This window comes from Nuphar pumila, chromosome 14 (genome assembly GCF_984573655.1).
Source record: "Nuphar pumila chromosome 14, dmNupPumi1.hap1.1, whole genome shotgun sequence".
Classification (NCBI taxonomy): domain Eukaryota; kingdom Viridiplantae; phylum Streptophyta; class Magnoliopsida; order Nymphaeales; family Nymphaeaceae; genus Nuphar; species Nuphar pumila.
The window spans coordinates 54,519,805-54,542,992 of record NC_143262.1 but is presented as its reverse complement, the minus strand read 5'-3'; the positions used below and the strand labels follow the sequence as shown (position 1 = coordinate 54,542,992).

Here is a 23,188-nt window from a genome sequence, read left to right as displayed (position 1 = left end):
CGTGGTCCAAAACATTTATGAGGATTCATTTTTTGCAAATCTATATTCAAATATCGTCTTACAATGAGATCCACTCCTAAAGTGCCAGCATCTTTAGCTAAGAGAGACATTGGATTTGTGACATCACTTTATTTTTCATTTGAGCCCTGAATCTAGTTCGGTGTTAGACGAGACGAAGCAAGAAGAAACCAAACCGGTTTGGATGGATCCAGATCCAAGAAGCAACTAAAGACTAGCTGACCCTTATGGGACCCACCTAGAGGTTGACCTCCCCTCTTGAAAACGCCTTGATGAACATCTAAGAAAGTAGAAGAAGAAGCTAAAATTAACCAAGTTAATTCTGGCCAAGTCAAGAGAGGTGTTTACTTGGAATAAACTACGTCTTAGAAGGTGTACTTAATTTTTGTTGTAGTCAAGAAGTTTTTTACCTAGTTTTTAGTCTTTTTACTATGGTTTGGTAAATTGTTTAGAGGTGTAAATATCCCCTCTCAAGTCTATATAAATCCTTGTAATGAGCTTTAAGAAATCACAAAATGAAATAAATTGAAATAAATTGAAATTGCCTCTCTCTCTAAAAATCGCCCTCTCCTCTCTCTATATATATCTTGGACCCTAGGCCTTCCTCACTTCTCTTTATGTGGCCTCTAGGCCTTGTCTCATGTTTCCCTTTGTTGCATCAAGATCAAACCTCAATGCACCTTGGTACTTGGCCCAAGCCAAGTATAGACGGTGGACTCGAGCTCAGTGGTGGCTAAACCCCTACTACATCATCCTATGCCCAGACGACTCTTTGGACCTTCAGACCTGTAACAGGCCCTCTCAAGAATCCTCTCTAGCTCCCAGTAAGTCAAACCAACCTTAACCTAAGCCCAAACCAGGACCTACTTCTATGTGTCTCAAGCCTACCCCTAAAATTGCAACATTATATCTGCTGTATTTTGAGCATACTGATATTTTTCCTAAAAACTGCATAACCTAACCTTGTCTTAGCCAACCCAACCTAACCCAGTCATAGGCTTAAACCTAAACCTACCCCGTGGGTCTAAGAACATAACAAATTGGTATTAGTGCAAACCTTGGTCACCCTAATGCTACCTCCTAATTTCCAAAATGATCCTTCTCTAGCCAAACCGCCAAGAAAAAGTCTAATACCAAACATATTGTTGTTGAAAAGCGCTTGGTTGAAAAGTGTGTGACCGATGTCATAAATGACATCGCAAGCTTGCTACAAAAAATGGAGGAAGTCTGGGTCAAACAACAACTGCCTTGACATGCTTCCCAAAAAAGAGTTTTGCTCGAGAAGCATGCCAAGGTTTTAGCATGTGAATCAGCCCCATTGCTGCAACCCATGAATCAAATTGGTAAGGATGAACTTGCCATCGTTCTTGAGGTCAATGCAGTTTCCAAAGAATTGCTAGAGGAGGTGCAAGCGGACTCATAAGTGAGACAAGAGGATGTTCCACTTCAGCAAGTGGAAGAAACTCCTTCCTCCTCTCTCTCGAACTTGTATGATAAGTTCTATGATGTTAAAAGGTGAACTATAAGCCTAATGAAAATCCTCAAAAATAGTTTAGGTTGTACCTTATAACACCTCAATGACAATGATTTAAAGTGGGACCAGTGACACAAGCATTGCCTTGGGACACCCACTAGGGTCACATTCAAAATGGGACTCCTAAGGGAGTTTGAACTCTTGATGTGCAAAGACCCATGTATCATGCATGAGGTTTGGGCAAACCCCACATCGATAAACTTATTAAAAAAAAGTCTAGGGTTGGAATACAAGAAGAACTCATAGCTCAAGATACTCAAACCCTAGAAGGATGTTTCACCAAGGCTCGAGTAGAAGAGAAATGACTTGAAATTTCAGCCTTCGTAAATAGGCCTAGTCGACCTCTCGATTGGCCAAAGGTTCACAAAACAAGAAAGGTGGTTGCAAACAAGATCACCAAACTTATCTCCTTCCCTTTCGATAATTCTCAATATCCTCATATTCCCTTTGAGAAGCATGTATTCATGGTCGTATTGATCCCCTGCAATTTGGGACACCTTACTATGTCCTACCATGATCATTAAGTGGACGAACAAGGCATAGGTGCAGAATTTGAGAAGATCGAGGCCATGACCTCTTGACCTAAGCTTGCACCCTTTGAGGCCTTGAGAAGGTTCTTTGGACCCATCATGGAGGGTCAAAGATGCAAAGTGGATGTTGAAAACATGGTTGCCCCCTTGAAAGCAAGGTTGGAAGGTAATGCTTTCGCTTGGTCGAAAGGAGCCAGAATTAATTTAGAGAAACTCAAGCAAACCATATGCATGAGTCCCTCGCTCACCGTGCCCAAAGTTTTCAAGGTGCTCGTCGTAGAGTCTGGTGGTTGTGACATCAAGAGAAGATCCTAAGTAATGTTTGAAGGCCACCCAATAGCTTTTGAAAACCTCACCAATCATGCCAAAGCTCCCCCATGAATGCAAAGGAATTAATCATCTTTGATTTGGCACATGAAGAAAGAAGACTAAATTCTCGTGGGTGGCATTACATGAGCTTTCAAGGCCTCGTGGAACAATGTGCCTCAATCCCGCTCCAATTAAAATGTGGATTTTTTATTAGAGTAGTTGGACACCGGAGATCCCAACCAATTAGAAGTTGTGCATACCCGATTATGCAAATCGAGTAGGTCCTTGTTCACTGTGTGCAACACCCGTACATGGCAAACCAACTTCTTTGTGTGCATCATTTGCCATGGTCAAGAAATAGGGACTCATGTTCTCTTTGCCAATATGTCGTATGCCTTAAATTGCTCATGTTGGGATCAGAGTGGCGCAATAGAAGATCAAGGCTTGAGTTTGAATTCCAATGAAAGCACTCTCAATGAGGTTACCTTTAGAGTACAAATCATAGTGTTTGGATCAAACTCAATCACTCCTTTTTGTCTAGGTGGAGGCCAACATCTGATCTACCATCGATAAAGTGAGCTTTCTCTTCTTGAGGCTCACAAGTGCAGACAACTCGTGTGTTGGAAGGACACATGGGTATCGAGTTGTGTTCAAGGCCGGAGAACAATCTGTCAAGCACCATGGAGAATACCACCAACATTAAAGAAAGATGACAAACTTCGTAACAAACTCTTGCCTAGTAGACTAGAAAATTCTCAAGGGAGAGGTGATGATACAGTCCAAATTCTAGAGGTCCTTGTTCCAGATTCATTGCCTAGTCAATCAAAGTAGATCTTAATATAGAAGACCTTGATCTGCACTCATTGGCTTAAATGAATATAAGTATGGCGTACTTACATCTAAACCCATTATACCAATGATTTGGGTGAATCCAAGCAAGACTATAGAGGTAGATGTTGAAAACCCAAATCCAAGCTCCATGGTCCAAGCAATTGATGATGATCAATTTCCTGCAAATCTAGATCCACCCCTAAAGTGCCGCATCAGTATTTGCATCATCCTTAGCCAAGAAATGCATTGGATTTAAGGATGGCAATAGACCGAGGAGAACCAGGATCCGTCTGAACCCGCCCTGCTTGGACTAGGGATGAAGGACATAAAACGGAGAATGGACCAGGGATGAAGGTGAAAATCAAAACCCATGCAAGAATGGACTTACTCTTTCCCCAGCTCTGCCCTGCCCCACCTTATCCTTGATCCCCTATCCTTATTAACGAAATTACTAATATATCCTTATATATATTATAAAATCATATATATATATATATATATATATATTCCTCACCCTAAACACTTTCTTTCCTCTCTCCTTCCTATTTTCTTCTTATTCCTCTTTAAAACTTGATATATTTTATTGCTCAATCTTCAAATTTACCACAAACATGTTTGTTTTATGTGAACTTTTTATTTAGTATGCTTTTTTCAAGCATTTCATGACAAAAACCCATCGACAATTACACTAAGTAATTGCTCTATGTCATCCCTACGGGGACAAAGATGGGGATGATTATTTTGAGATGGAGAATTGGTGGAGGTCCAAAGTCCCCCCACCACGAGGATGGAGGGCAAAATTTGGAGATAGGGCGAGAGTGGAGACCTTGTCTCATGCACCCACCCTGGTCCACTGTTATCCCTAATTAGATTTAGGGCATCACTTTATTTCGCATTTGAGACCCAGATCCAGTTCGGTGTTGGACATGATAGAGCAAGAAGGAATCAGACCTGTTTTGACGGACTCGAATCCATGAAGCAACTAAGGACCAGATGACTCTTGTAGAACCCACCTAGAGGTCGACCTTTCTTCTTGAAGACACCTTTATGTCCATGTAGGAAAGTCTAAGAAAAGAGAAGAAGCAAGAATTGGCTTAGCTAATTCTGGCCCGGTCAAGGGAGGTGTTTACTTGGGACTGATTAGGTCTTGGAAGGTGTATCTAATTTTGGTTGTAGTCAAGAAGTCTTTTACCTAGTTTTTAGAGTCTCTTGACTATAGTTTGGTAAATTGTGTAGAGGTGTAAATGTCCCCTCTAAAGTCTATATATACCCTTGTAATGAGCTTTAAAAATCATAAAATGAAATGAATTGAAATTACCTCTCTCTCTCTCTCTGAAAATTGCCCCTCACTTCTCACTTCTCTCTCTCTCTCTATCTCTTTTTCTTAGCCCCAATTCTTTCCTCACTTCTCTCTCCTTGGCATTTAGGCCTTGTCTCACATTTTCCTATGCTGCATTAAGATCAGACCTTAAGTAGGTCTGCACCTTGATATTTGGCTCAAGCCAAGTATGGATGGTGGACCCGAGCTCGGTAGTGGTTGAACCCCTGTTGCACCATCCTGTACCCAGATGACCCTCTGGACCTTCAGACCTTTAGTAGACCCTTCTAAGAATTATCTCTAGGTCCCAACAAGTCAAACCAACCTTAACCTAATTCCAAATCCATGTTTTTACCATTTTGACCCAAACTGGTCCCCAAAACCCAACCTATTTTGCATGTTATGAACTTTAGAATTTGACCCGACTTTCTTGAGTCATATCTCCCTAACCCAACCTGGCCTAAGCCTTACATTTAACCATAGGTGATCCCATGTGTCCCCAACCAACCCTCCAAAAATCAATCTGAGACCCTGACCCAGTAAAGAGAACTGACCTTTTTATTCAACCATGCTGAACCTGAAACATAATTTTCAGAAGCCTGATCCTGAGCTTGTAAATCATGAATTATGTGGTGTTTGGCCCTATTTTTTTGTCATAACCTACTTTCATGTGTCCCAAGACTACCCCTACAACTGTAGTGTTTCACCCATTGTATTTTGGGCGTACTGATCTATTTTTCGAAACCTGTTAGACCCAAATAAAACCTAACCCTTTTTTCGCCTACCCAACATAACCCAGTCCTAGGCTTGAACCTAGACTTACCTCATGGACCCAATAACGTAACAAGGGTTTAGGGATGTTCATGAAACCCTAATTTTCTACAATTGGCCTCTTTGGATTTAGTATCTTGAAAAATCAAGTTTGCCCTCCCCATAATTTCTGCTCATTTTCTCTTCCAAGTTTATGTTCTTTTTATCAGCCGCTTGATGTTTTTTTTATGAAAAGAGAGTTTTTTTGGGTTCTTTTTATTTTCCAGCTACTTATTTTTTAGTAAGTTTTCATGTTTTTCAGTGGTTCGAATGGTGTGGTTGTTTCTTCTTGGGAAAAGAAAACCAAGAAAACCAAAATCATAAGAAAAAGAACCTCAAGAATGCAAAAAAAATACGTAGAGAAATGAAAATTTTAATGGAAATTAAGAAAAAAATTAAAAATTACCTTGAGGCCCCTCCTCAAAATTGAAGGTTGCATAGGTTGATTCTCCGATTGGGCGGCTCTTTGAGGAGAGAGAGAGATTTGGAAACTAAGAGAATCTTTTCCCAACCCAAGATCTAAAAAACCCACAAGTTTTTCGAAAAAGGGATGATTTTCGAAGCAACTTTTTTTTTAAAATGAGACAATTGAAGGGACTTGAGAGCTTTTGGAAAGCTCTAGATGAGTTTAAGATGAAAAGGAATGAAGATGAGAGAGGTGAGTATTTATAGGTTTCGACCCCCCAAGCCTTAAAACCACATCTCCATTGTAAACAAAGGGTATTGTCGCCATCTCCAAAAGGGGGTTGGCAGCAATAGTGGGTATTTCTGCCAAGGCCACTATGTGGCAATACTCTATATCGCCTTTAGGAGTTGACGACACTACTAAGTATTGCCGCCTGGCTTGGTTGCTTGTGTTTTTTTTATGTGGTTGCAGTGTTTCGACTGTATCTCCCAAACCTAGTGATACGGGTCCAGTTGGAACCACACCATTGCTAGCAGAGGCAGCCGAGTGAGTGCGCAATGATGGGTCAAGTCTGCAGTTAGTCGCATGTGTGAGCAGCAAAGGAGGTCCACCTAGTCAGCAAGAAAGTTGGTCAACAATTGGGCGTAGTGGTCTGCAACCAAGGAATAGGAGCGTCATCAGATGGTCTTGAAGTGAGGGCCACCCAATGAACACTCCAGCCAACCTATAAATACATTGTTGCAAGTGTCAATAGAAATTCTTTAATCATTTCTGAATTTGAGCTCATTCAATAAAGCTTGTTTCTCTCTTAGCTCCAGCTTTGGAGTGGCCTCCAAGTGAGGATCGACTTCTCTAACTCATCCATCAGTTATTGAAGATATCCAGAATTCATTCCACTAATCTTCTTCAATCCCTACGTCAGAAGGTAATCCTCTATAGTCAGTTAGCCACATGCATAGGCTAGATCGTGCCTTAGAGAGATTGATCTAGCCTCCGGTGACATTAGAACAATTCTAATTCACCGATCAATAGTTTATAGCTAAGTGCACAATCAACTGTTTCCAGATCTATATTAAGTACTGGTTTAAGTGCAGTTTTATGCAGAAAATGAATGTGGATCATCTAGCAGGGCGTGCACCTCATCTGATGGAACCGAACTGGACATTGTCCAAGCGCTTCAGTGAATTGAGCTAATCTCAATCACTGTCCAAATGTTCTGAGCTAAGTGCATCATCACACGAATCCATTCTGATCGGTATGTAACTCTTTAACGGTTGTATCTTGTAGGTTGAATCTCAATCATTCCAGCTCCAGCCGTTGCAGAAGATCGATCAACTACGATCTCAAACTGACTAAGGAGAGATCTTATTGTTGTATTAGCAAGGACTTGATCTTTTTGACGCTTGTGCACATCAGTCACAATTGCGAATAATCAAGTTAGTTGCAAGCTTTTGTGTGAGCTAATTGCTGGCTACTGCCTGTGTGCACAGTACTCGAGGCACCTATGTGTGCTGAATAGCTAGGAGCTGAGTTTGGTGCCTGTGAGCACAGTGTAAACGCGACAGAGATCCAAAAATCAATCGGGCCCATATCAATTGGTATCAGAGTTGATGCTGCCGAAGACTCCATTTAAGGAAGATCTGATAGAGACGCTGCAGCAGAAATTTGACGAAAAGAATGAGCTGATCATGACAAGAACCGCTGCGGTCAAGACCAGAATGAAGCAATTTGAGAGCCGGATGATTTCTTTCCAGCAATATATGAGTGACAAATTTGAGAAAGTGATGGCTCACTTGCGAGCGAACGAGAAGTAGAAGGCTCCTCTTGAGGCGCAGTGTGATATGCCACCTGTGGCTGTTGTGGAACGTCCTGGCACGGACTCGCCTCAACCGAAATCGAACGTGTGCGATAATCTACAACAAAATGAAGATCGGTGAAATATCGCCCATGCACACCGCACCTCCCACATGAAAGAAACGTCGGCCTTTTGTGATACACACACGGTATGGTATGGCTGCAGCACGCAGGACATGCGTGATGCGCGAGGAACGCATGGCGTCTTTGATACAGGTGACAATAGAGTCACATGTGGTGCTGGCCAGATGCATAATGCACAACGCACGTGCGGGGCCACAGACGCACATGATGTGCGGGCCTTGTGCTACAACCTTGTTGCGCATGGTGGGTGTTATGATGCAGAGAAGCCTTATGCGCAGAGCGCGCATAGGGCAGATGACGCACATGATGCGCAAAGCGTGCGCAGTGTGGCCAATGCACGCGATGCATGTACAGGTTGTGCAGAAGTGCGTGACAGGCGCTATGCACCGGGCGAATGCAGCAGGGCTCCTGAGCGTGGGTGGCCCATGCGCACCATGCGTCAGATGGCCACAGGTTGCTGGATGCTCGTGATGTGCATGAAACCAAGGAGGGTTTCAAATACTTCAAGGGAAGATATCCGTGCGATGACGATGAATGCTATGTTATGCATGAACGTGAGTATCGTGAAGAGCCCATGCTCTACGAGAAGGGTCATGACCCTAATTCAAGAAGATGTGGTGATTTCCACAATCCAAATGAAAGAAATTCAAATATAGGCATAAACAAAGTAAGCTAAAGTGAACAATTAGAGGATGAGTTCCTCGAAGATGATGAAGGACCTCGATTTGGGTATAAGGAGGAATTTTTTGGCAATGCCACGAGGCATGAAGAAGGCCAAAGGGATAATGGCTTCCCAAGATCCGTGAAAATACCACTTCCCACATTTTCGGGTCAACATTCTAAGGAATAGATCTATAAAGTATGACATTTGTTCACAAGCCATAATGTGAAGTATGAGAAAATGGTGTGTTGCTCTCTTATGGGTTTCGAAGGTGAAGCACTTCGATGGTTTAGGTGGCTGGAACAAAAAAGAGGATACCCGACTTGGGATATCCTAGAGTATAAACTAACGAAAAGGTTTGGTCCTACACCGTACACCAACCATGATGTGGAGATGAAACAATTGCGCCAAGTAAAGCATGTGCAAGACCAAGAGCAATTCGAGGACCTGTGCTCTCTATGCAATGAGTGGAACGAAAGAGTTTTCCTAAGTTCTTTCATGGGTGGGATCAAGGATGACATAAGGTATGAGCTCTTGGCTCATAACCCAACCACACTTGAAGAATGCTATCTTCAAGCTCGCATCATAGAAGACAAGTATAAGAGAACTCATAGGATGCACAAAGTCTCATGGAATGCCAATGCCAACTCCAAGGTTATGCACAAGCCTTCATTTCAAAAAGGGAAAAAATTTAAAGATTTCTAAAAGAACAAAGTGGATCACATCTCTAGGGAGGAGATGGATGATCTTCGTAAAAAGGGGTTATGCTTTAATTATAAACATAACTGGATGCCAGAACACAAATACAATGCTCTTAAAAGTCCTATTGTAACTACGCAAGAAGAGGAGAGTGAGGAAGAACTTGAATCCATAGACGAGTTGGACCAAGAGGAGGTTGATGAAAATCAAGAACCTATTGGAAAATGCTTTTCCTTGGAAAACAAGGTTACTCCCAATTCCATGCGAGTTATTGGCATCCTAAGTGGCAAGAAGGTGGACATACTCATTGACACAGGGTCTACCCATAACTTCATGCGAAGGGAGTTGATGTTCAAACTTAAATGCAAAGCAAGTAAACATCCTAAGTTTGATGTCATGGTGGGAGATGAAAGCCATCTCAAGTGCACTCAATTATGCAAAGACATGGAGCTCAACATCCAAGGCTCTTATTTCAAATTGGACTTACATGTCTTACCTATGCGTGGAGCCGATGTTGTTCTTGAAATGTGTTGGCTTTGAACACTTGGAAATGTCACATGGAATTTCATAAACATGGAAATGACATTTTCCAAGGAGGGAAAATTTTTAAGCATAAAAGCCAATCATGAATGTGAAGGTGAACTCGTGGATGACCATGAAGCCTTAAAAAAATTTCAAGCTACTCATATGGAATTTATTTGCCTAGTACAATCTCTCTTGCATCAAGGAGATATTAAAAGAGAAAAAACAACTAGTGACATGTGGGAGCTTCTTGACAACTTCAAAGATGTTTTTGGGGAACCCAAGGGGTTACCTCCTCCGTGCACCCAAGACCACCATATTCCTCTCAAACCGGGGCAAGGGCCAATAAGCATGAGACCATATTTCTATGCCTTTGCGCAAAAGAGTAAAATAAAAAAGTTAGTTCAAGAAATGCTTGAAAGTGGCATAATTCGCCCAAGTTCTAGCGCATACTCTTCACCGGTCCTCCTTGTGCGCAAGAATGATAATACTTGGAGATTTTGCATAGACTATGTGCGCTCAATGAAGTCACTTTGAAAGATAAGCATCCAATTCTGGTCATTGACGAGTTGTTAGATGAATTGTGTGGAGCCAAATATTTTTTCAAGCTTGATCTAAGGGTGGGTTATCATTAAATACAAATGGCGATAGATGATATTGAGAAAATGACATTTTGAACTCATGATGGACACTATGAGTTCCTTGTGATGCCTTTTGGGTTAACAAATGTGTCGGCAACCTTTCAAAGGACCATCATGAATGACTTATTTAAACCAATGCTAAGAAGATTTGTATTAGTCTTCTTCGATGACATCTTAGTCTATAGCACTTCTTGGGAAGAGCACCTCAAATATGTTGAGATGACGTTGAAGGTTTTGAGAGACCATACTCTCTTCGCCAAAGAAAACAAATGTAGTTTTGGCCAGAAAAGTGTGTCTTACTTGGACCATATTGTGGGAAGTGAAGGTGTGGGAGCTGACCCAAAGAAAATTGAAGCCATGATCAAGCGGCCAACTCCACGTACGATAAAGGCTCTAAGGGGATTCTTGGGCCTAACCGGATACTACCACCGTTTCATCCACCACTATGGAATTTTGGCACATCCTTTAACGACCTTACTTAAAAAAGATGCTTGCAGATGGAATGAAGAAGCCGAACAAGTGTTCTCAAGACTTAAACAAGCAATGGTAGAGGCATCGGTTCCTGCCCTACCCGATTTTGAAAAAGCTTTTGTTTTGGAAACCGATGCTTGTGATATAGGCAATGAGGTTGTGCTTTTACAGGAAAAGCATCTCTTGGCTTACTTGAGCAAGGCTTTATCCGACAAGAGCAAGAGCTTGTCAACTTATGAAAAAGAGTTGCTTGCTATTGTGTTGGCTTTAGACAAATGGAGGCTATATTTGCTTGGAAGGCATTTCCAAATATAAATCGACCACCAAAGTCTTAAGTACATACTCCAACAAAGAATTACTACACCGCTTCAACAAAAATGACTTACCAAATTAATGGGATATGATTTTGAAATCAAATACAAGAAGGGGGTCAAAAATGTGGTGGCTGATGCCTTATCTTGAAGGATGGAGGATGAATCTTATTTAGTCATCTCACATGTTTCTTCCCCACTTACGGAAAGTATAACTCAAATGCAAGGTGAAGATGAGGAGACAAAGAAGATAATCCAAGAGTTAAAAAAAGAACCAATAAGTCATCCTTCCTATACCCTAAAAGGGAAAAAGTTGTTCTATAAGGATAAGTTGGTTGTGCTCAAGAACCCAAAAGGAGATCATGAAACACTTCTATAATTCACGAATGGAAGCACATGAGAGAATTCTCAAAACTTGGAAGAGGGTAGAAAATGAGATCTATTGGGCTAGAATAAAAAGAGATATCAAGTAATACATCAAAGAATGTCGTATAAGCCAAGCAAGTATGAGAGGATTAAGCCCCCCAGTCTACAATAACCTCTTTCCATTCCGAATCAAATTTGGACTGACATTAGCATGGACATCATTGAAAAACTACCAATATCTCACAGGAAGTCATTTTAGTAGTGGTGGATCGACTTTCAAAAGGCGCTCACTTCATAGCTCTACCAAGTACTTACTCAGTTCAAATGGTGGTGAAGATGTTTATTCAAAATGTGGCTAAGCTCTATGGGATGCCAAGAATCATCACCTGTGATAGAGATCCAACTTTTTTTAGCCGGTTTTGGAAAGAGTATTTTTCGTTGATAAGAACAAAAATGCGTTTTAGTATGGCAAGTCATCCTCAAACCGATGGCCAAACTGAGATAGTTAATCAAACTCTTGAGACATACTTGAAGTGCTTTACAAGTGAGAAGCAGGATGAGTGGGTTGAATATTTACCTTGGGCAGAATGTAGCTATAACACTTCATTCCATAATACCACGGGTGTGACTCCCTATGAAGCCATATATAGAAAACCCCCTCCTTAGACTATACTTTATAAAGAAGGTATGACAAACATTGCTATAGTAGATCGCCAACTACGTAAAAGGGCCGAGATCCTAAGAATTCTTAAGAGAAACATCAAGAGATCCCAAAACCAAACAAAGCAAGTATACAACAAGCACAGAAAGGACAAAGAATTTCAAGTGGGGGGTTAGGTTTTGCTAAAACGCATACCTCATGGATAATTTTCTTTAAGCAAGGATCCCATAACCAAACTATCTCCTAAATACTTTTGACCTTACCAAGTCGTAACAAGAATTGGCGAAGTGGCTTATAAATTGAAACTGCCAAAGAATATACTCATTCATCCGGTGTTCCATGTCTCATGCCTAAAACCATACCATGGAATAATTCCCAAACTGAAGTACAAGAAAAGGTGACAAGGCAGTCTACAAGAGTGCTTAATTCAAAGTTGGTACGAAGAGGGATATGAAGGATCAGAAAATTCTTGATCGAGTGGAATGGTAAGGGAGAAGCTATAACCATGTGAGAGTGGGACTACAACATGAAGAATAGGTACCTAGAATTCAATCCTAGAGGACTAAGATCATTTCAAGAAGGGGGGATTGATACTGGTCCAGTTAGAACCGCACCATTGCTAGCAGAGGCAGCTGAGTGAGTGCACAATGATGGGTCAAGTCTGCAGCCAATGTGAGCAGCAAAGGAGGTCCACCTAGTCAGCAGGGAAATTGGTCAGTAAGGAAGTTGGTCAGCAGTTGGGCATAGTGGTCTGCAACCAAGGAATATGGGCGTCATCAGTTGGTCTTGAAGTAAGGGCCGCCCAGTGAGCTGGCGCACACTCCAGCCAACCTATAAATACATTGCTGCAAGTGTCAATAGAAATCCTGTAATAATTTCTGAATTTGAGCTCATTCAATAAAGCTTGTTTCTCTCTTAGCTCCAGCTTTGGAGTGGCCTCCAAGTGAGGATCGACTTCTCTAACTCATCCATCAGTTAGAGAAGATATCCAGAATTCATTCCACTAATCTTCTTCAATCCCTACGTCAGAAGGCAATCCTCTATAGTCAGTTAGCCACATGCATAGGCCAGATCATGCCTTAGAGAGATTGATCTAGCCTCCGGTGACATTAGAACAATTCTAATTCATCGATCAATAGTTTATAGCTAAGTGCACAATCAACTGTTTCCAGATCTATATTAAGTACTGGTTTAAGTGCAGTTTTATGCAGAAAATGAATGTGGATCATCTAGCAGGGCATGCACCTCATCTGATGGAACCGAACTGGACATTGTCCAAACGCTTCAGTGAATTGAGCTAATCTCAATCACTGTCCAAATGTTCTGAGCTAAGTGCATCATCACATGAATCCATTCTGATTGGTCTGTAACTCTTTAACTGTTGTATCTTGCAGGCTGAATCTCAATCATTCCAGCTCCAGCCGTTGCAGAAGATCGATCAACTACGATCTCAAACTGACTAAGGAGAGATCTTACTGTTGTATTAGCAAGGACTTGATCTTTTTGACGCCTGTGCACGTCAGTCACAATTGCGAATAATCAAGTTAGCTGCAAGCTTCTGTGTGAGCTAACTGCTGCCTATGTGCACAGTCTATTAATGTACTCGAGGCGCCTGTGTGGGTTGAATAGCTAGGAGCTGAGTTTGGTGCCTGCAGGCACCGTGTAAACGCGGCAAAGATCCAGAAATCAATCGGGCCCGTATCACTAGTGTCGTATCAACATGTGGTTTACTATGTTGAGAATCTGACATCCTTCTCTTTAATAAGTATTTTGGGCTGAGTGAAAATAGGCTGTTTGGTTGTTAAAAAATGACTTGAAATGAGTTCAATCTTTTGAAACTTTTTTTTCTGAAACTAAACTTGTTTCGCTCATAATTTTTTACTTCAATGTCAGATCAAAGTGATTTTTGTTTGGTCAGAAAGCATGATCCGCGTTCGACCATGGTCAAACTAACAGCCGTTGACAAAAGGATCAGTAATAACAGTGAGGAAGGCGAGGACTGATTTACAAAATAGCAAATGGCATAAGGGAGGGACTATTTTGTAAATGGGCTATAAGACGAGAATCAATTGGTAAAAGACCTTTTTTTTTCCTAGAAAATAACCAAGCTGGAAACCCCTCGGCTAACATCCTGTGACCTTACCATGGAGGCAACAAATTTAATATTCCCGCTCATTTGCTTGAAGGATGTAAAGATACACGCCACCAGTCCCAAGGTTCACAAATATTAAGGTTTTCATTACTTGACGTTGGCTTCTACTATAAAAGTGAGGCAGATTAATGTTCATGAATTGTGTCTCCTAATGTCAAAGACGACATAAGCTTGGTTGACACAGCTTTTGATTCACAAATATCAAAATTTTCACTATTTAGCCTTGACTGCCTGCCGGTTACTATAGAAGTGTGGCAGACTAGTGCTGCACATGAAGATTGTATGTCAAAGACCACATACGCTTGGCTGACACAGCTTTTGACATTGTTAAATGCATATACGCCTTTTGTCTTGATGCACCATACATCCTGTTGATCAGGGTCGCACGGACATGTGAGTGAAGATGCTGTCTACTACTAGGAATGTATTGTAAACCATTCGGAATCGGGCCGGATGATGCTAATCCCAAATCCGAGTAGTCAGACATTGGCTAATCGAGCTTGGATTCGGATTGCCAAAAAAAATAAATAAAAAAATAAAAGAAGCTCTGGATGAATTCTCATTGAGCTCAACATTTGCGTGCAGATGCAACTCTTTCTAACTGCATATGAATGAATTATTGCACACAGACAAATAGCTATATTTCAACTAGCACTCGTATGGAGTGCCACCAGTGATGCGTACAACCCATCTTTCATACCGATGAGTGATTCATGCCTGCCCCTCTCTGCAATCACACCATTCTTGACCACAGCAATCAAATCTGCACCTCGAATTGTCGAGAGACGATGAGCAATCACAATGGTGGATCTGTTCACTATCACTCTGTCCAATGCTTCCTGAACTACACGTTCTGACTCCGCATCTAGCGCAGAAGTGGCCTCATCAAGCAAAAGGATCTTGGGATCCTTGATGATTGCCCTTGCGATGGCTATCCGTTGCTTCTGTCCTCCAGATAATTGAACCCCGCGCTCTCCGACACACGTATCATACCCTTGTGGCTGCCCAGAGATGAACCGATGTGCATTTGCTGCTTGTGCAGCTGCAATGATCTCCTCTTCGGTAGCAGCCCCTTGCTTCCCGTACGCTATGTTAGTGCGGATTGTGTCGTTGAATAAAACTGGCTCCTGACCAACCAGCCCCATTTGTTGTCTCAACCATTTCAACTGAAACTTTTGAATTTCCACCCCATCAAGTAATATGTTCCCTGAATCTGGATCGTAGAACCTCTCCAGTAGAGATACAACCGTTGATTTCCCACTTCCACTTTCTCCTACCAAAGCAACAGTCTGTCAAGATATCAATTTCAGGTTAGATATGAATGTAGATCTGAGACTGTAACTTTTCAAACTGTAGAACCATCGGCTATTATTAAAAACCACAAAAAAAAAACGGAGGCAGCTGTACTTCATCAGAAAAAAGTAAGCTCTCTGAAATCTAGGATATATCCAGAGCCACAGATATTTTTTAGGAATAGTGTACGCACAATGTGTTTGTAGGCACAGTGAGAATTGCATGCATACAATTACCAAAACAAAAATCTAAGGATCATGTTTTGATCAATATTCTTGACCAATGACAAAAAGGCTGATTGTACCTTTCCAAAAGAAACATTAAGACACAAGTCTCTGAATATCTGCACATCGGGCCTAGTTGGATATCTAAAACTAACATGTTGGAACTCAATATCTCCCTTTATATTAGGTAGGGTGATGCCTGCATCATTCCTTGCATCAATTTTTGATTTTCGGTCAAGGATTCCAAATATTGATGCAGCAGAATCCTTTGCTTTGCTTGTATCCGGTGCCAAAGCACTTGTTTGTGAAACTCCAATGGCAGTCATTGTCAGGGCAAGGAAAACCTGGAAGAAAGGTACACAATGTCACACAATCTGGAAGGAAGAAGGAAACAGTCATGCCCGAGAGGATGACGATTAATGCGACGATAGTGATTGTGTTGCATGTTGCACATACCCTGAACACTTTAGCAGATGTAGTCTTTCCATCTTCTACGAGAAGAGCACCAGCATAGAAGCTTAGCGCATACGCACAAAAAAGGAGAAAGAAAGAGAAACCAAATCCAACACCGCTAATGAGCCCTTGACGAATTCCATGTTTCCTAGGTGCCTCACATTTTCTCTTGTAGAGGTTCATCACCCTCTCTTCAGCACAGAAAGAAGCAACTGTACGGATGCTACTGACAGCATCATTTGCTACTTGACTTGCGTCCTCATACATTACCTATAATAGTCAACACATTACATTATTAACAAACATAACTATAACTAGGTTCAGGTGCAATTCCTAACTACCAGTATGATCCACTAAGACAAAATTATTGTTGCAAATCAAGAACTAATCACCATATATAGTTATGACATCGCTAGAGAAGCACCGACCTTAGCATCTGCACCAAACCCTTTCAAAAACTTTATCTGGGCAAAACCTTGCATGCCAATCAAGGGAACCAATGCAGATATTATAAGCGATAGTTGCCAGTTCGCCACAAATGCAATCACAAGTCCTGCAATAACAGTTGCACTATTTTGTACTAACAAAGACAATGCATCACCAACAAGGCTTCTCACTGTTGCAGCATCTGCTGATAATCTTGCACCAATGGCCCCACTGACGAAATAAAAAAAAAAAGAGTAGAAAGAATTACATTAGGAAAAGCATAATTTTCAGAACATTGCAGAGGATAATTTATTGTAGTCTACATACCTCGAGTTTGCAGCATCATCAAACCAGCTGATTTCCTGGTAAATTACCCTCTCAAATGACATAACTCGGATTCGTTTGATAAGTCTACCACCAGCAACTCCAAAAAGATATGTCTGCATAGGTGCAACAAGCAAAGACATGATTCCCAACATCAGATACATTAGGGACCAGAAATTAGCATCCTTCCGAAGCATGTGCGGAGGTTCAAAGAACGTTTTTATGGTGCTTGAGATCAAGACCCCAAACATTGGGAATATGACACCATGTATTGCTGCCAGACGGTGTACTGAAACTTTATTCTCAGCCTTGCCAGAGGTATCACCACCTTCTTCTTCATCATCTAGAATGAGGCCACTGTCATGACCACCAAGGGTGCCAGGCAAGCCTAATGATATTGAGGAGTGCCTACTACTTCGACCAAGTGAAGATCCTCTACTTACTGATCGGTTAAGAGAATCCACTGGGCTCCCAGTTCTACTTGAGACATTATTAGATTCCAAATGTACTTCAACTTCATCAACATCTGCAGCTGCCACTTGTTCCACTTGATTTATTTCTTGCAGACGAATAAGTTGAGAGTATGCACCTTCAGGATCTTTTGTTAACTCTAAATGAGAACCTGTTTAGATAAAACACAGTTTTAATGCAAGTTAGAAACCTTAAATAAGTGCGTTTCTTTCCAATTTCACATTTAAATTTACGAAAACTTCATTCATGCCTTGCTCAACAATTAGGCCATGGTGCACCACAGCAATGAGATCAGCATTTCTTATTGTGCTCAAGTGATGGGCAATAACAATTGTTGTCCTCCCAAGCATGGTTCTTGCCAGAGCATCTTGTACTACACGTTCAGATTCTGCATCCAATGTACTTGTTGCTTCATCAAGTAAAAGAATCGCTGGATTCTTTAGGATTGCTCTTGCAATAGCTATCCTCTGTTTTTGTCCACCAGATAGTTGTGTTCCATGTTCACCAATCATTGTGTCAAGACCCTGCGACATGGAAAGTTAGTACTGAATGCATATCATAGTCTTTCTAGGAAAAAAAAGGGAAACCTGATTAATAAAATCTATTACCTGAGGCATCTTATCTATGAACCTTGTAGCATTTGCAAGCTCAACAGCCATCTTGATTTCTTCAACAGTTGTGCCAGATTTTCCGTACGCAATATTTTCTTTTATAGTTGTCGCAAATAAAACAGGCTCTTGACCGACAAGCCCAATTTTTCCTCTGATCCACCCAAGCTGAAGTTTCTTCAAATTAACTCCATCTATTAGCACTTCACCAGCTTGAGGATCATAGAATCTCTCTAGTAGACTGACCACTGTTGACTTCCCACTACCACTCTCTCCAACTAGAGCTGCGGTTGTGCCACTTGGCACATGTAATGAAAAACCAGAAAAGATCACCACGTTAGGCCTTGCTGGGTATCTGAAATGGATGCCTTTCAATTCAATGTCTCCTTTTATATCTTCTAGTACAATTCCACTCTTGTCATATGCATCTATCTCAGGTTTTCTTTCAATTGTCTCAAACATCTTGAAAGCCGCTGCTCTCCCAGCTGAAAATGAACTCATACAGGGTGAAGCCTGGCCAAGGGACCTGTTTCAGCATGCCACATATTGTTAATAAAGAAAGTTTGTGATACTTGTTGGCATCATTGTGCAATCCAGAAATAACTTACATTCCTCCAGTCACAATGGCAAGCATAACATTGATCGCCTGTCCACCTATGTATCCTTTGCCAACAATCAGCTTTGAACCATACCACAGAGCCAGTGCATAACTGCCAAAACTGATTAAATGGACAGCTCCAAGCCCCAAGCCTGCAGCTGCCCCTTGTTTAACAGAAGCCACATATGCAGCTCTTAGTGACTTGTTATATTTTGTTATAGCTTCCTTTTCTCCTGTAAATGATGCAACCTGACATGGAACAGCTGAATTAGATTACCAAAGATTTCCAAAAGGTGCTTAGAAAAAGAAAATCCTAATTAACAATAAGCAAGATAAATTTACAAATATGTTTAAGTAAAATTGTCTTTTTAAATAATTTCATGGATATGTTGAACATATAGGCAACGAGAACTATAATTTGTGATTCATGGACAAATTGAGGACATATTTCAATCTGCCAAAGATGTGTTGCGAAATATCCAATACAATGTAGAGATATGAAATGAGGTACCCAACTTCATAATTTGTGTAGATAAAGTGGAAACTACGTACCATTCTAATTGATCCAACGGTTTGTTCTACTACAACGCCAGCATCAGCATAAGCTGCTTGTCCACGGGTGGAAAGTCTAGATATAATGAGAGACATGGCTCCACCAGCAATGACTATTAGAGGAATTGATGTTAGCATTACAAGAGCAAGAAGACATCCTTTGATAAATGCTATCACGAAGCCACCAAAGAATGTGGACACAAGCTGTATAAACTTCCCAACCTGAAAATCAAAAGAAATGTCTAGCATAAGTTGTAAGGGAGAACCACTCCAACAGAAAAAAAATGATCACATGATTCCTGTTGAGCTTCTATATTTGAAAATTATAACTTGGTAAACTTCAGATTGTCAATTATAATCATTTGGCATAAACAAAAAAGACAAAATTTGTCATGATTAGAACAATAATTAAACTAAGTCAACTTGGTCATGCATGAAGAAAATGGTTATCATCACTGAATGTGACCAAATAATACAATCAAGTTTAAAAGATACCAGAAATAGCGAGAACACAACACCAGTACAATCAAGAATCAATATAAAAAATAATAACCACTAATTCTTAAGTTATCGAAGTTGAGGTTTTACATCAACACATGGGTGCTTATTTGTACACTAACTGTTGCACATGAAAAGTTATCTTGAAAAATCATTTACTGTCGGTAGATAATTTTTTTATATACAAAAAGAGTTCATAATATCATTTGACCTGAGAAGCTTATTTATTACTAAGTAAATGATCTAATTATTTTGACTACACCTAAATAAGTTGTATAGATTTATCAGTGTAGTTTGGATAATTAGTAAAATACTTGACCAATGATGAATATCCAACAAAGGATCCAACAACATTTTTGGAGAATATCAAGCATTGAGGAAGAGTACATTTCAAATTAAAAGAAAAATCCAAGCATGCTAATTTAATAAATAAAATATTAAAGGATTTTAACAAAAAAATTGAAATTCTTTTTATCAAATTTTCTATGAACAAGTTTCATAAAATCTGATTTGATATTTTGGATCATCAATGAGAAATTATGCATAGGCTATGAGTTTGACACTAATTTTATTATTCCTAAAAGGCTTATATGGGATATTGAATTATGAAAGAATGTTTTTAAAAATATTTTATATGAAAGGACGTATAGATATTATCTCTCATTTAGGGGTTCGGCCGCAATACGGATATCTTACATCACTTATAGTTTCAATAAATTGATAAAAGTGAAAGTTCAACTAACTTAACCAGAATAAACTTAAGATGGAAATAGCCTAAAGCAATATGCAGTTATCCTCTCCTTAAGCTTAGCTACATCTATGAAAGCCCTATCAAATAGGGGTGGTTAGATGGAAGAGGGGCACTTCCTAATTACCATTGTTCCTTCGTATGGTTTGAAAGCCTTAGGTAGAGAGAAATAGCCAAGGAGTTTTAGAAGAAGGCAAAAGTTTCCATTTGGATCAAAGTTTCCATAAAATGTATGGTTCTATTTCTCATATTTAATTTAGATGAATAAAAATATGGAAAAAAATTTAGATTTTTTTGGATAAGAAACCAACCTTTAATATTTTTAAGAAAAATGGCCCATCCATACAAACAGGTCACACACCCCTACACAGATAAAACATGATGTGTAAACACAGACATAGTAAAGCTTAGCATCAAACAACAATGTTAATTACCAACATTCATTTCGGCAACTTAAAAAATTATCTATAATTTAGCTAACTTTTATAAATAATTAATGCATTCTTCAGTATAGGGAGAGAAAGAGAGAGGGTGTAATCAAATCTATGGGTGTAACTAGGTAGTGTAAACCCAAACTAACCCAATTTGAGAAACCCATGAGTTTGTTAAAATATATGTAATTCATAAATATATATATAGATATTTATATATATATATAATACCCGATAGGGGTATTTCTGTCATTTCACAAGTACCCGATAGGGGTACTTGTTTTTCTTAGTTTATTTTTCTCTTTATTTTTTGTAAAATGTATTTTTTATTTTTTTGTTTTTTGCTCACTCAAAAGGGGCCCCACCATGTAGTCGATGGGGCCTCCAACGGTCACATTAGTGACCATTGGGGGCTCCCAACGACTACATGGGGAGCCCCCTAGGTGGCTCTCCTTTTAAGGCCTCTTGGCCCTCTCCCTCTCCTTCTCTTGTGTATAAATAGGGGTGCTCCCCTCTTGTATTTCTTACTCTTGAGAGCTCTCTCTCTTTCAATAAGAGGCATTTATATTTTTATGTTGTGTTGTCTCTTATGGGTTTGGGTATTAGCCCCTCTTTGTTTGTTCATTAGTAGATGTTGTAAGTGCTTAGTGCACTCTTTGCTTTTCCGCATATTTCATTACATGGTATCAGAGCCTTGTGTATGCTCTTCTTTTTAATATAGCTAGTGGTGTAGCTATATTTGTTTTTTTTGTTTCTCTCTCCTTGATATTCTCTTGTAAGTGGTTGTTATGGAAGGAGAACAAAAGATTGATCTCTCCTTCAAGCTCAATGGTTCCAACTACATGATGTGGGCCGCCGCCATGGAAAACAACCTCAAAGGGAAAAAGCTTTGGGGATACGTTATGGGCACCATTCCGGAACCACAACTCCAACTAACTAAGATGGAAGGCGATCAAGAAAAAACTCTTGAAGGAGATGCCCGCATAAAGGCCATTGAAGATCACCAATCTAAAATAGAAGATTGGGAGAGTAAGCATGCAAGATTCTTGCTTGGTTCATGAATAATGTGGAGCTCAAGATTTGCGCCAACATTGCCAAATTTAGGATGGCAAATGAAGCATGGTTCTTCATGAAAGGTATGTTTACACAAAAAGACCTTGCTCGTCAATTCTTTCTTCAAGAAAAAATCCGGACTATCAAGCAAGGAGAAATGAGTGTTAGGGATTACTTTAGCACTCTTGGCCCTCTATGGGATGAGCTATCCTTACTAGAACCAAAATGGGTTTCTAGTATAGATGTGGAATTAAGGAGAGAACAAATGGAAAAAGAACACTTTTTCCAATTTTTACATGGGCTTAGGCCCGAATATGAACAAGTTAGATCCTCCCTCCTACATAGATCAAAGCCTCTTCCCTTGGAAGATGCCATAGCCGAAATATGCCAAGAAGAAACCCGTCTTGGCATGATTAAAGGAGGAAATGATGTCTTGGCCGTATCCAAACCCGGCAACCATATAAAAACCTACAAACCTCCACATTTTGGAAGACAAAATAACTATAATGGCAACTATAGAAAAGCCATTTGCCATCACTGTCAAGAACCGGGTCATATAAGACCTAATTGCCCTAAGTTGAATGAAGCACCAAAAAATAAAGTTGCTTCCGTTGAAGAAGCTACTCAAAAGAAAAAGGAAGCAATCAAAGGAACAGACTCTTTTTCTCTTGCTCAACTATCGGAGGCACTACAAACTCTACTCAAGATTCCATCAACTTCGGGTGCCGCCGTAGCTTCCTCCTCTCCTCCAGGTATGTCGTCTTGGATCCTTGACTCTGGAGCTTCCTTTCATATGACCCCCCTTGAAAATGAGCTTTCCGATTTATGTAATAACTTTAAAAACTCCTATGTTTCAACTGCCGATGGTACATCTTTACAAGTTAAAAGTCTTGGAACCTTAAACTTTTCAAAAGACTTCTTTGTGCCAAACGTGAGAGTTGTACCTCAACTTAATTTAAATCTCCTCTCTGTTGCTCAAATATGCGATCATGGATGTAAAATCTCCTTCTAAACTAAGGATTGCTCTATACAGGATCTCCGGTCCGGGAAGCTGATTGGGCAAGGCCATAGAAGGGGAGATCTCTATTACATGAGCAACTTGAAACTCCCCATTAACTCTTTTTGTAACCATGTCCAAGATAAAAATATTGATATTTGGCATCAAAGACTTGGACATCCAAGTTTCTCAAAAATGTACTCCTTTCCATTTGGAAAGAAATTTTGTAATGAGAAACATTTTGTTTGCAAGAATTGTATTTTTGGCAAAATGAAATCTACTCCTTTTCCAAACCGGACTTTTGTATCCAAAAGACCTTTTGAGTTAGTCCATT

At 40.2% G+C, this 23,188-nt stretch overlaps 1 protein-coding gene across 1 annotated transcript in view; it reads right to left on the bottom strand.

Moving 5' to 3' along the window:
* Window positions 1-14,706: 14,706 nt before the first annotated feature.
* Window positions 14,707-23,188, bottom strand: part of LOC149816838 (ABC transporter B family member 11-like) — an 80,048-nt gene continuing 71,566 nt past the window's right edge. The window contains exons 5-13 of the mRNA XM_089987788.1: window positions 19,128-19,349; window positions 18,586-18,824; window positions 17,978-18,503; window positions 17,620-17,893; window positions 16,902-17,520; window positions 16,577-16,805; window positions 16,152-16,418; window positions 15,776-16,039; window positions 14,707-15,467 (exon numbers count right to left, since the gene is read on the bottom strand). Of these exons, the coding sequence (XP_089843914.1) occupies window positions 14,823-15,467; window positions 15,776-16,039; window positions 16,152-16,418; window positions 16,577-16,805; window positions 16,902-17,520; window positions 17,620-17,893; window positions 17,978-18,503; window positions 18,586-18,824; window positions 19,128-19,349 (3,285 nt within the window). The 3' untranslated portion in view covers window positions 14,707-14,822. The remainder of the gene's footprint in view (window positions 15,468-15,775; window positions 16,040-16,151; window positions 16,419-16,576; window positions 16,806-16,901; window positions 17,521-17,619; window positions 17,894-17,977; window positions 18,504-18,585; window positions 18,825-19,127; window positions 19,350-23,188) is intronic.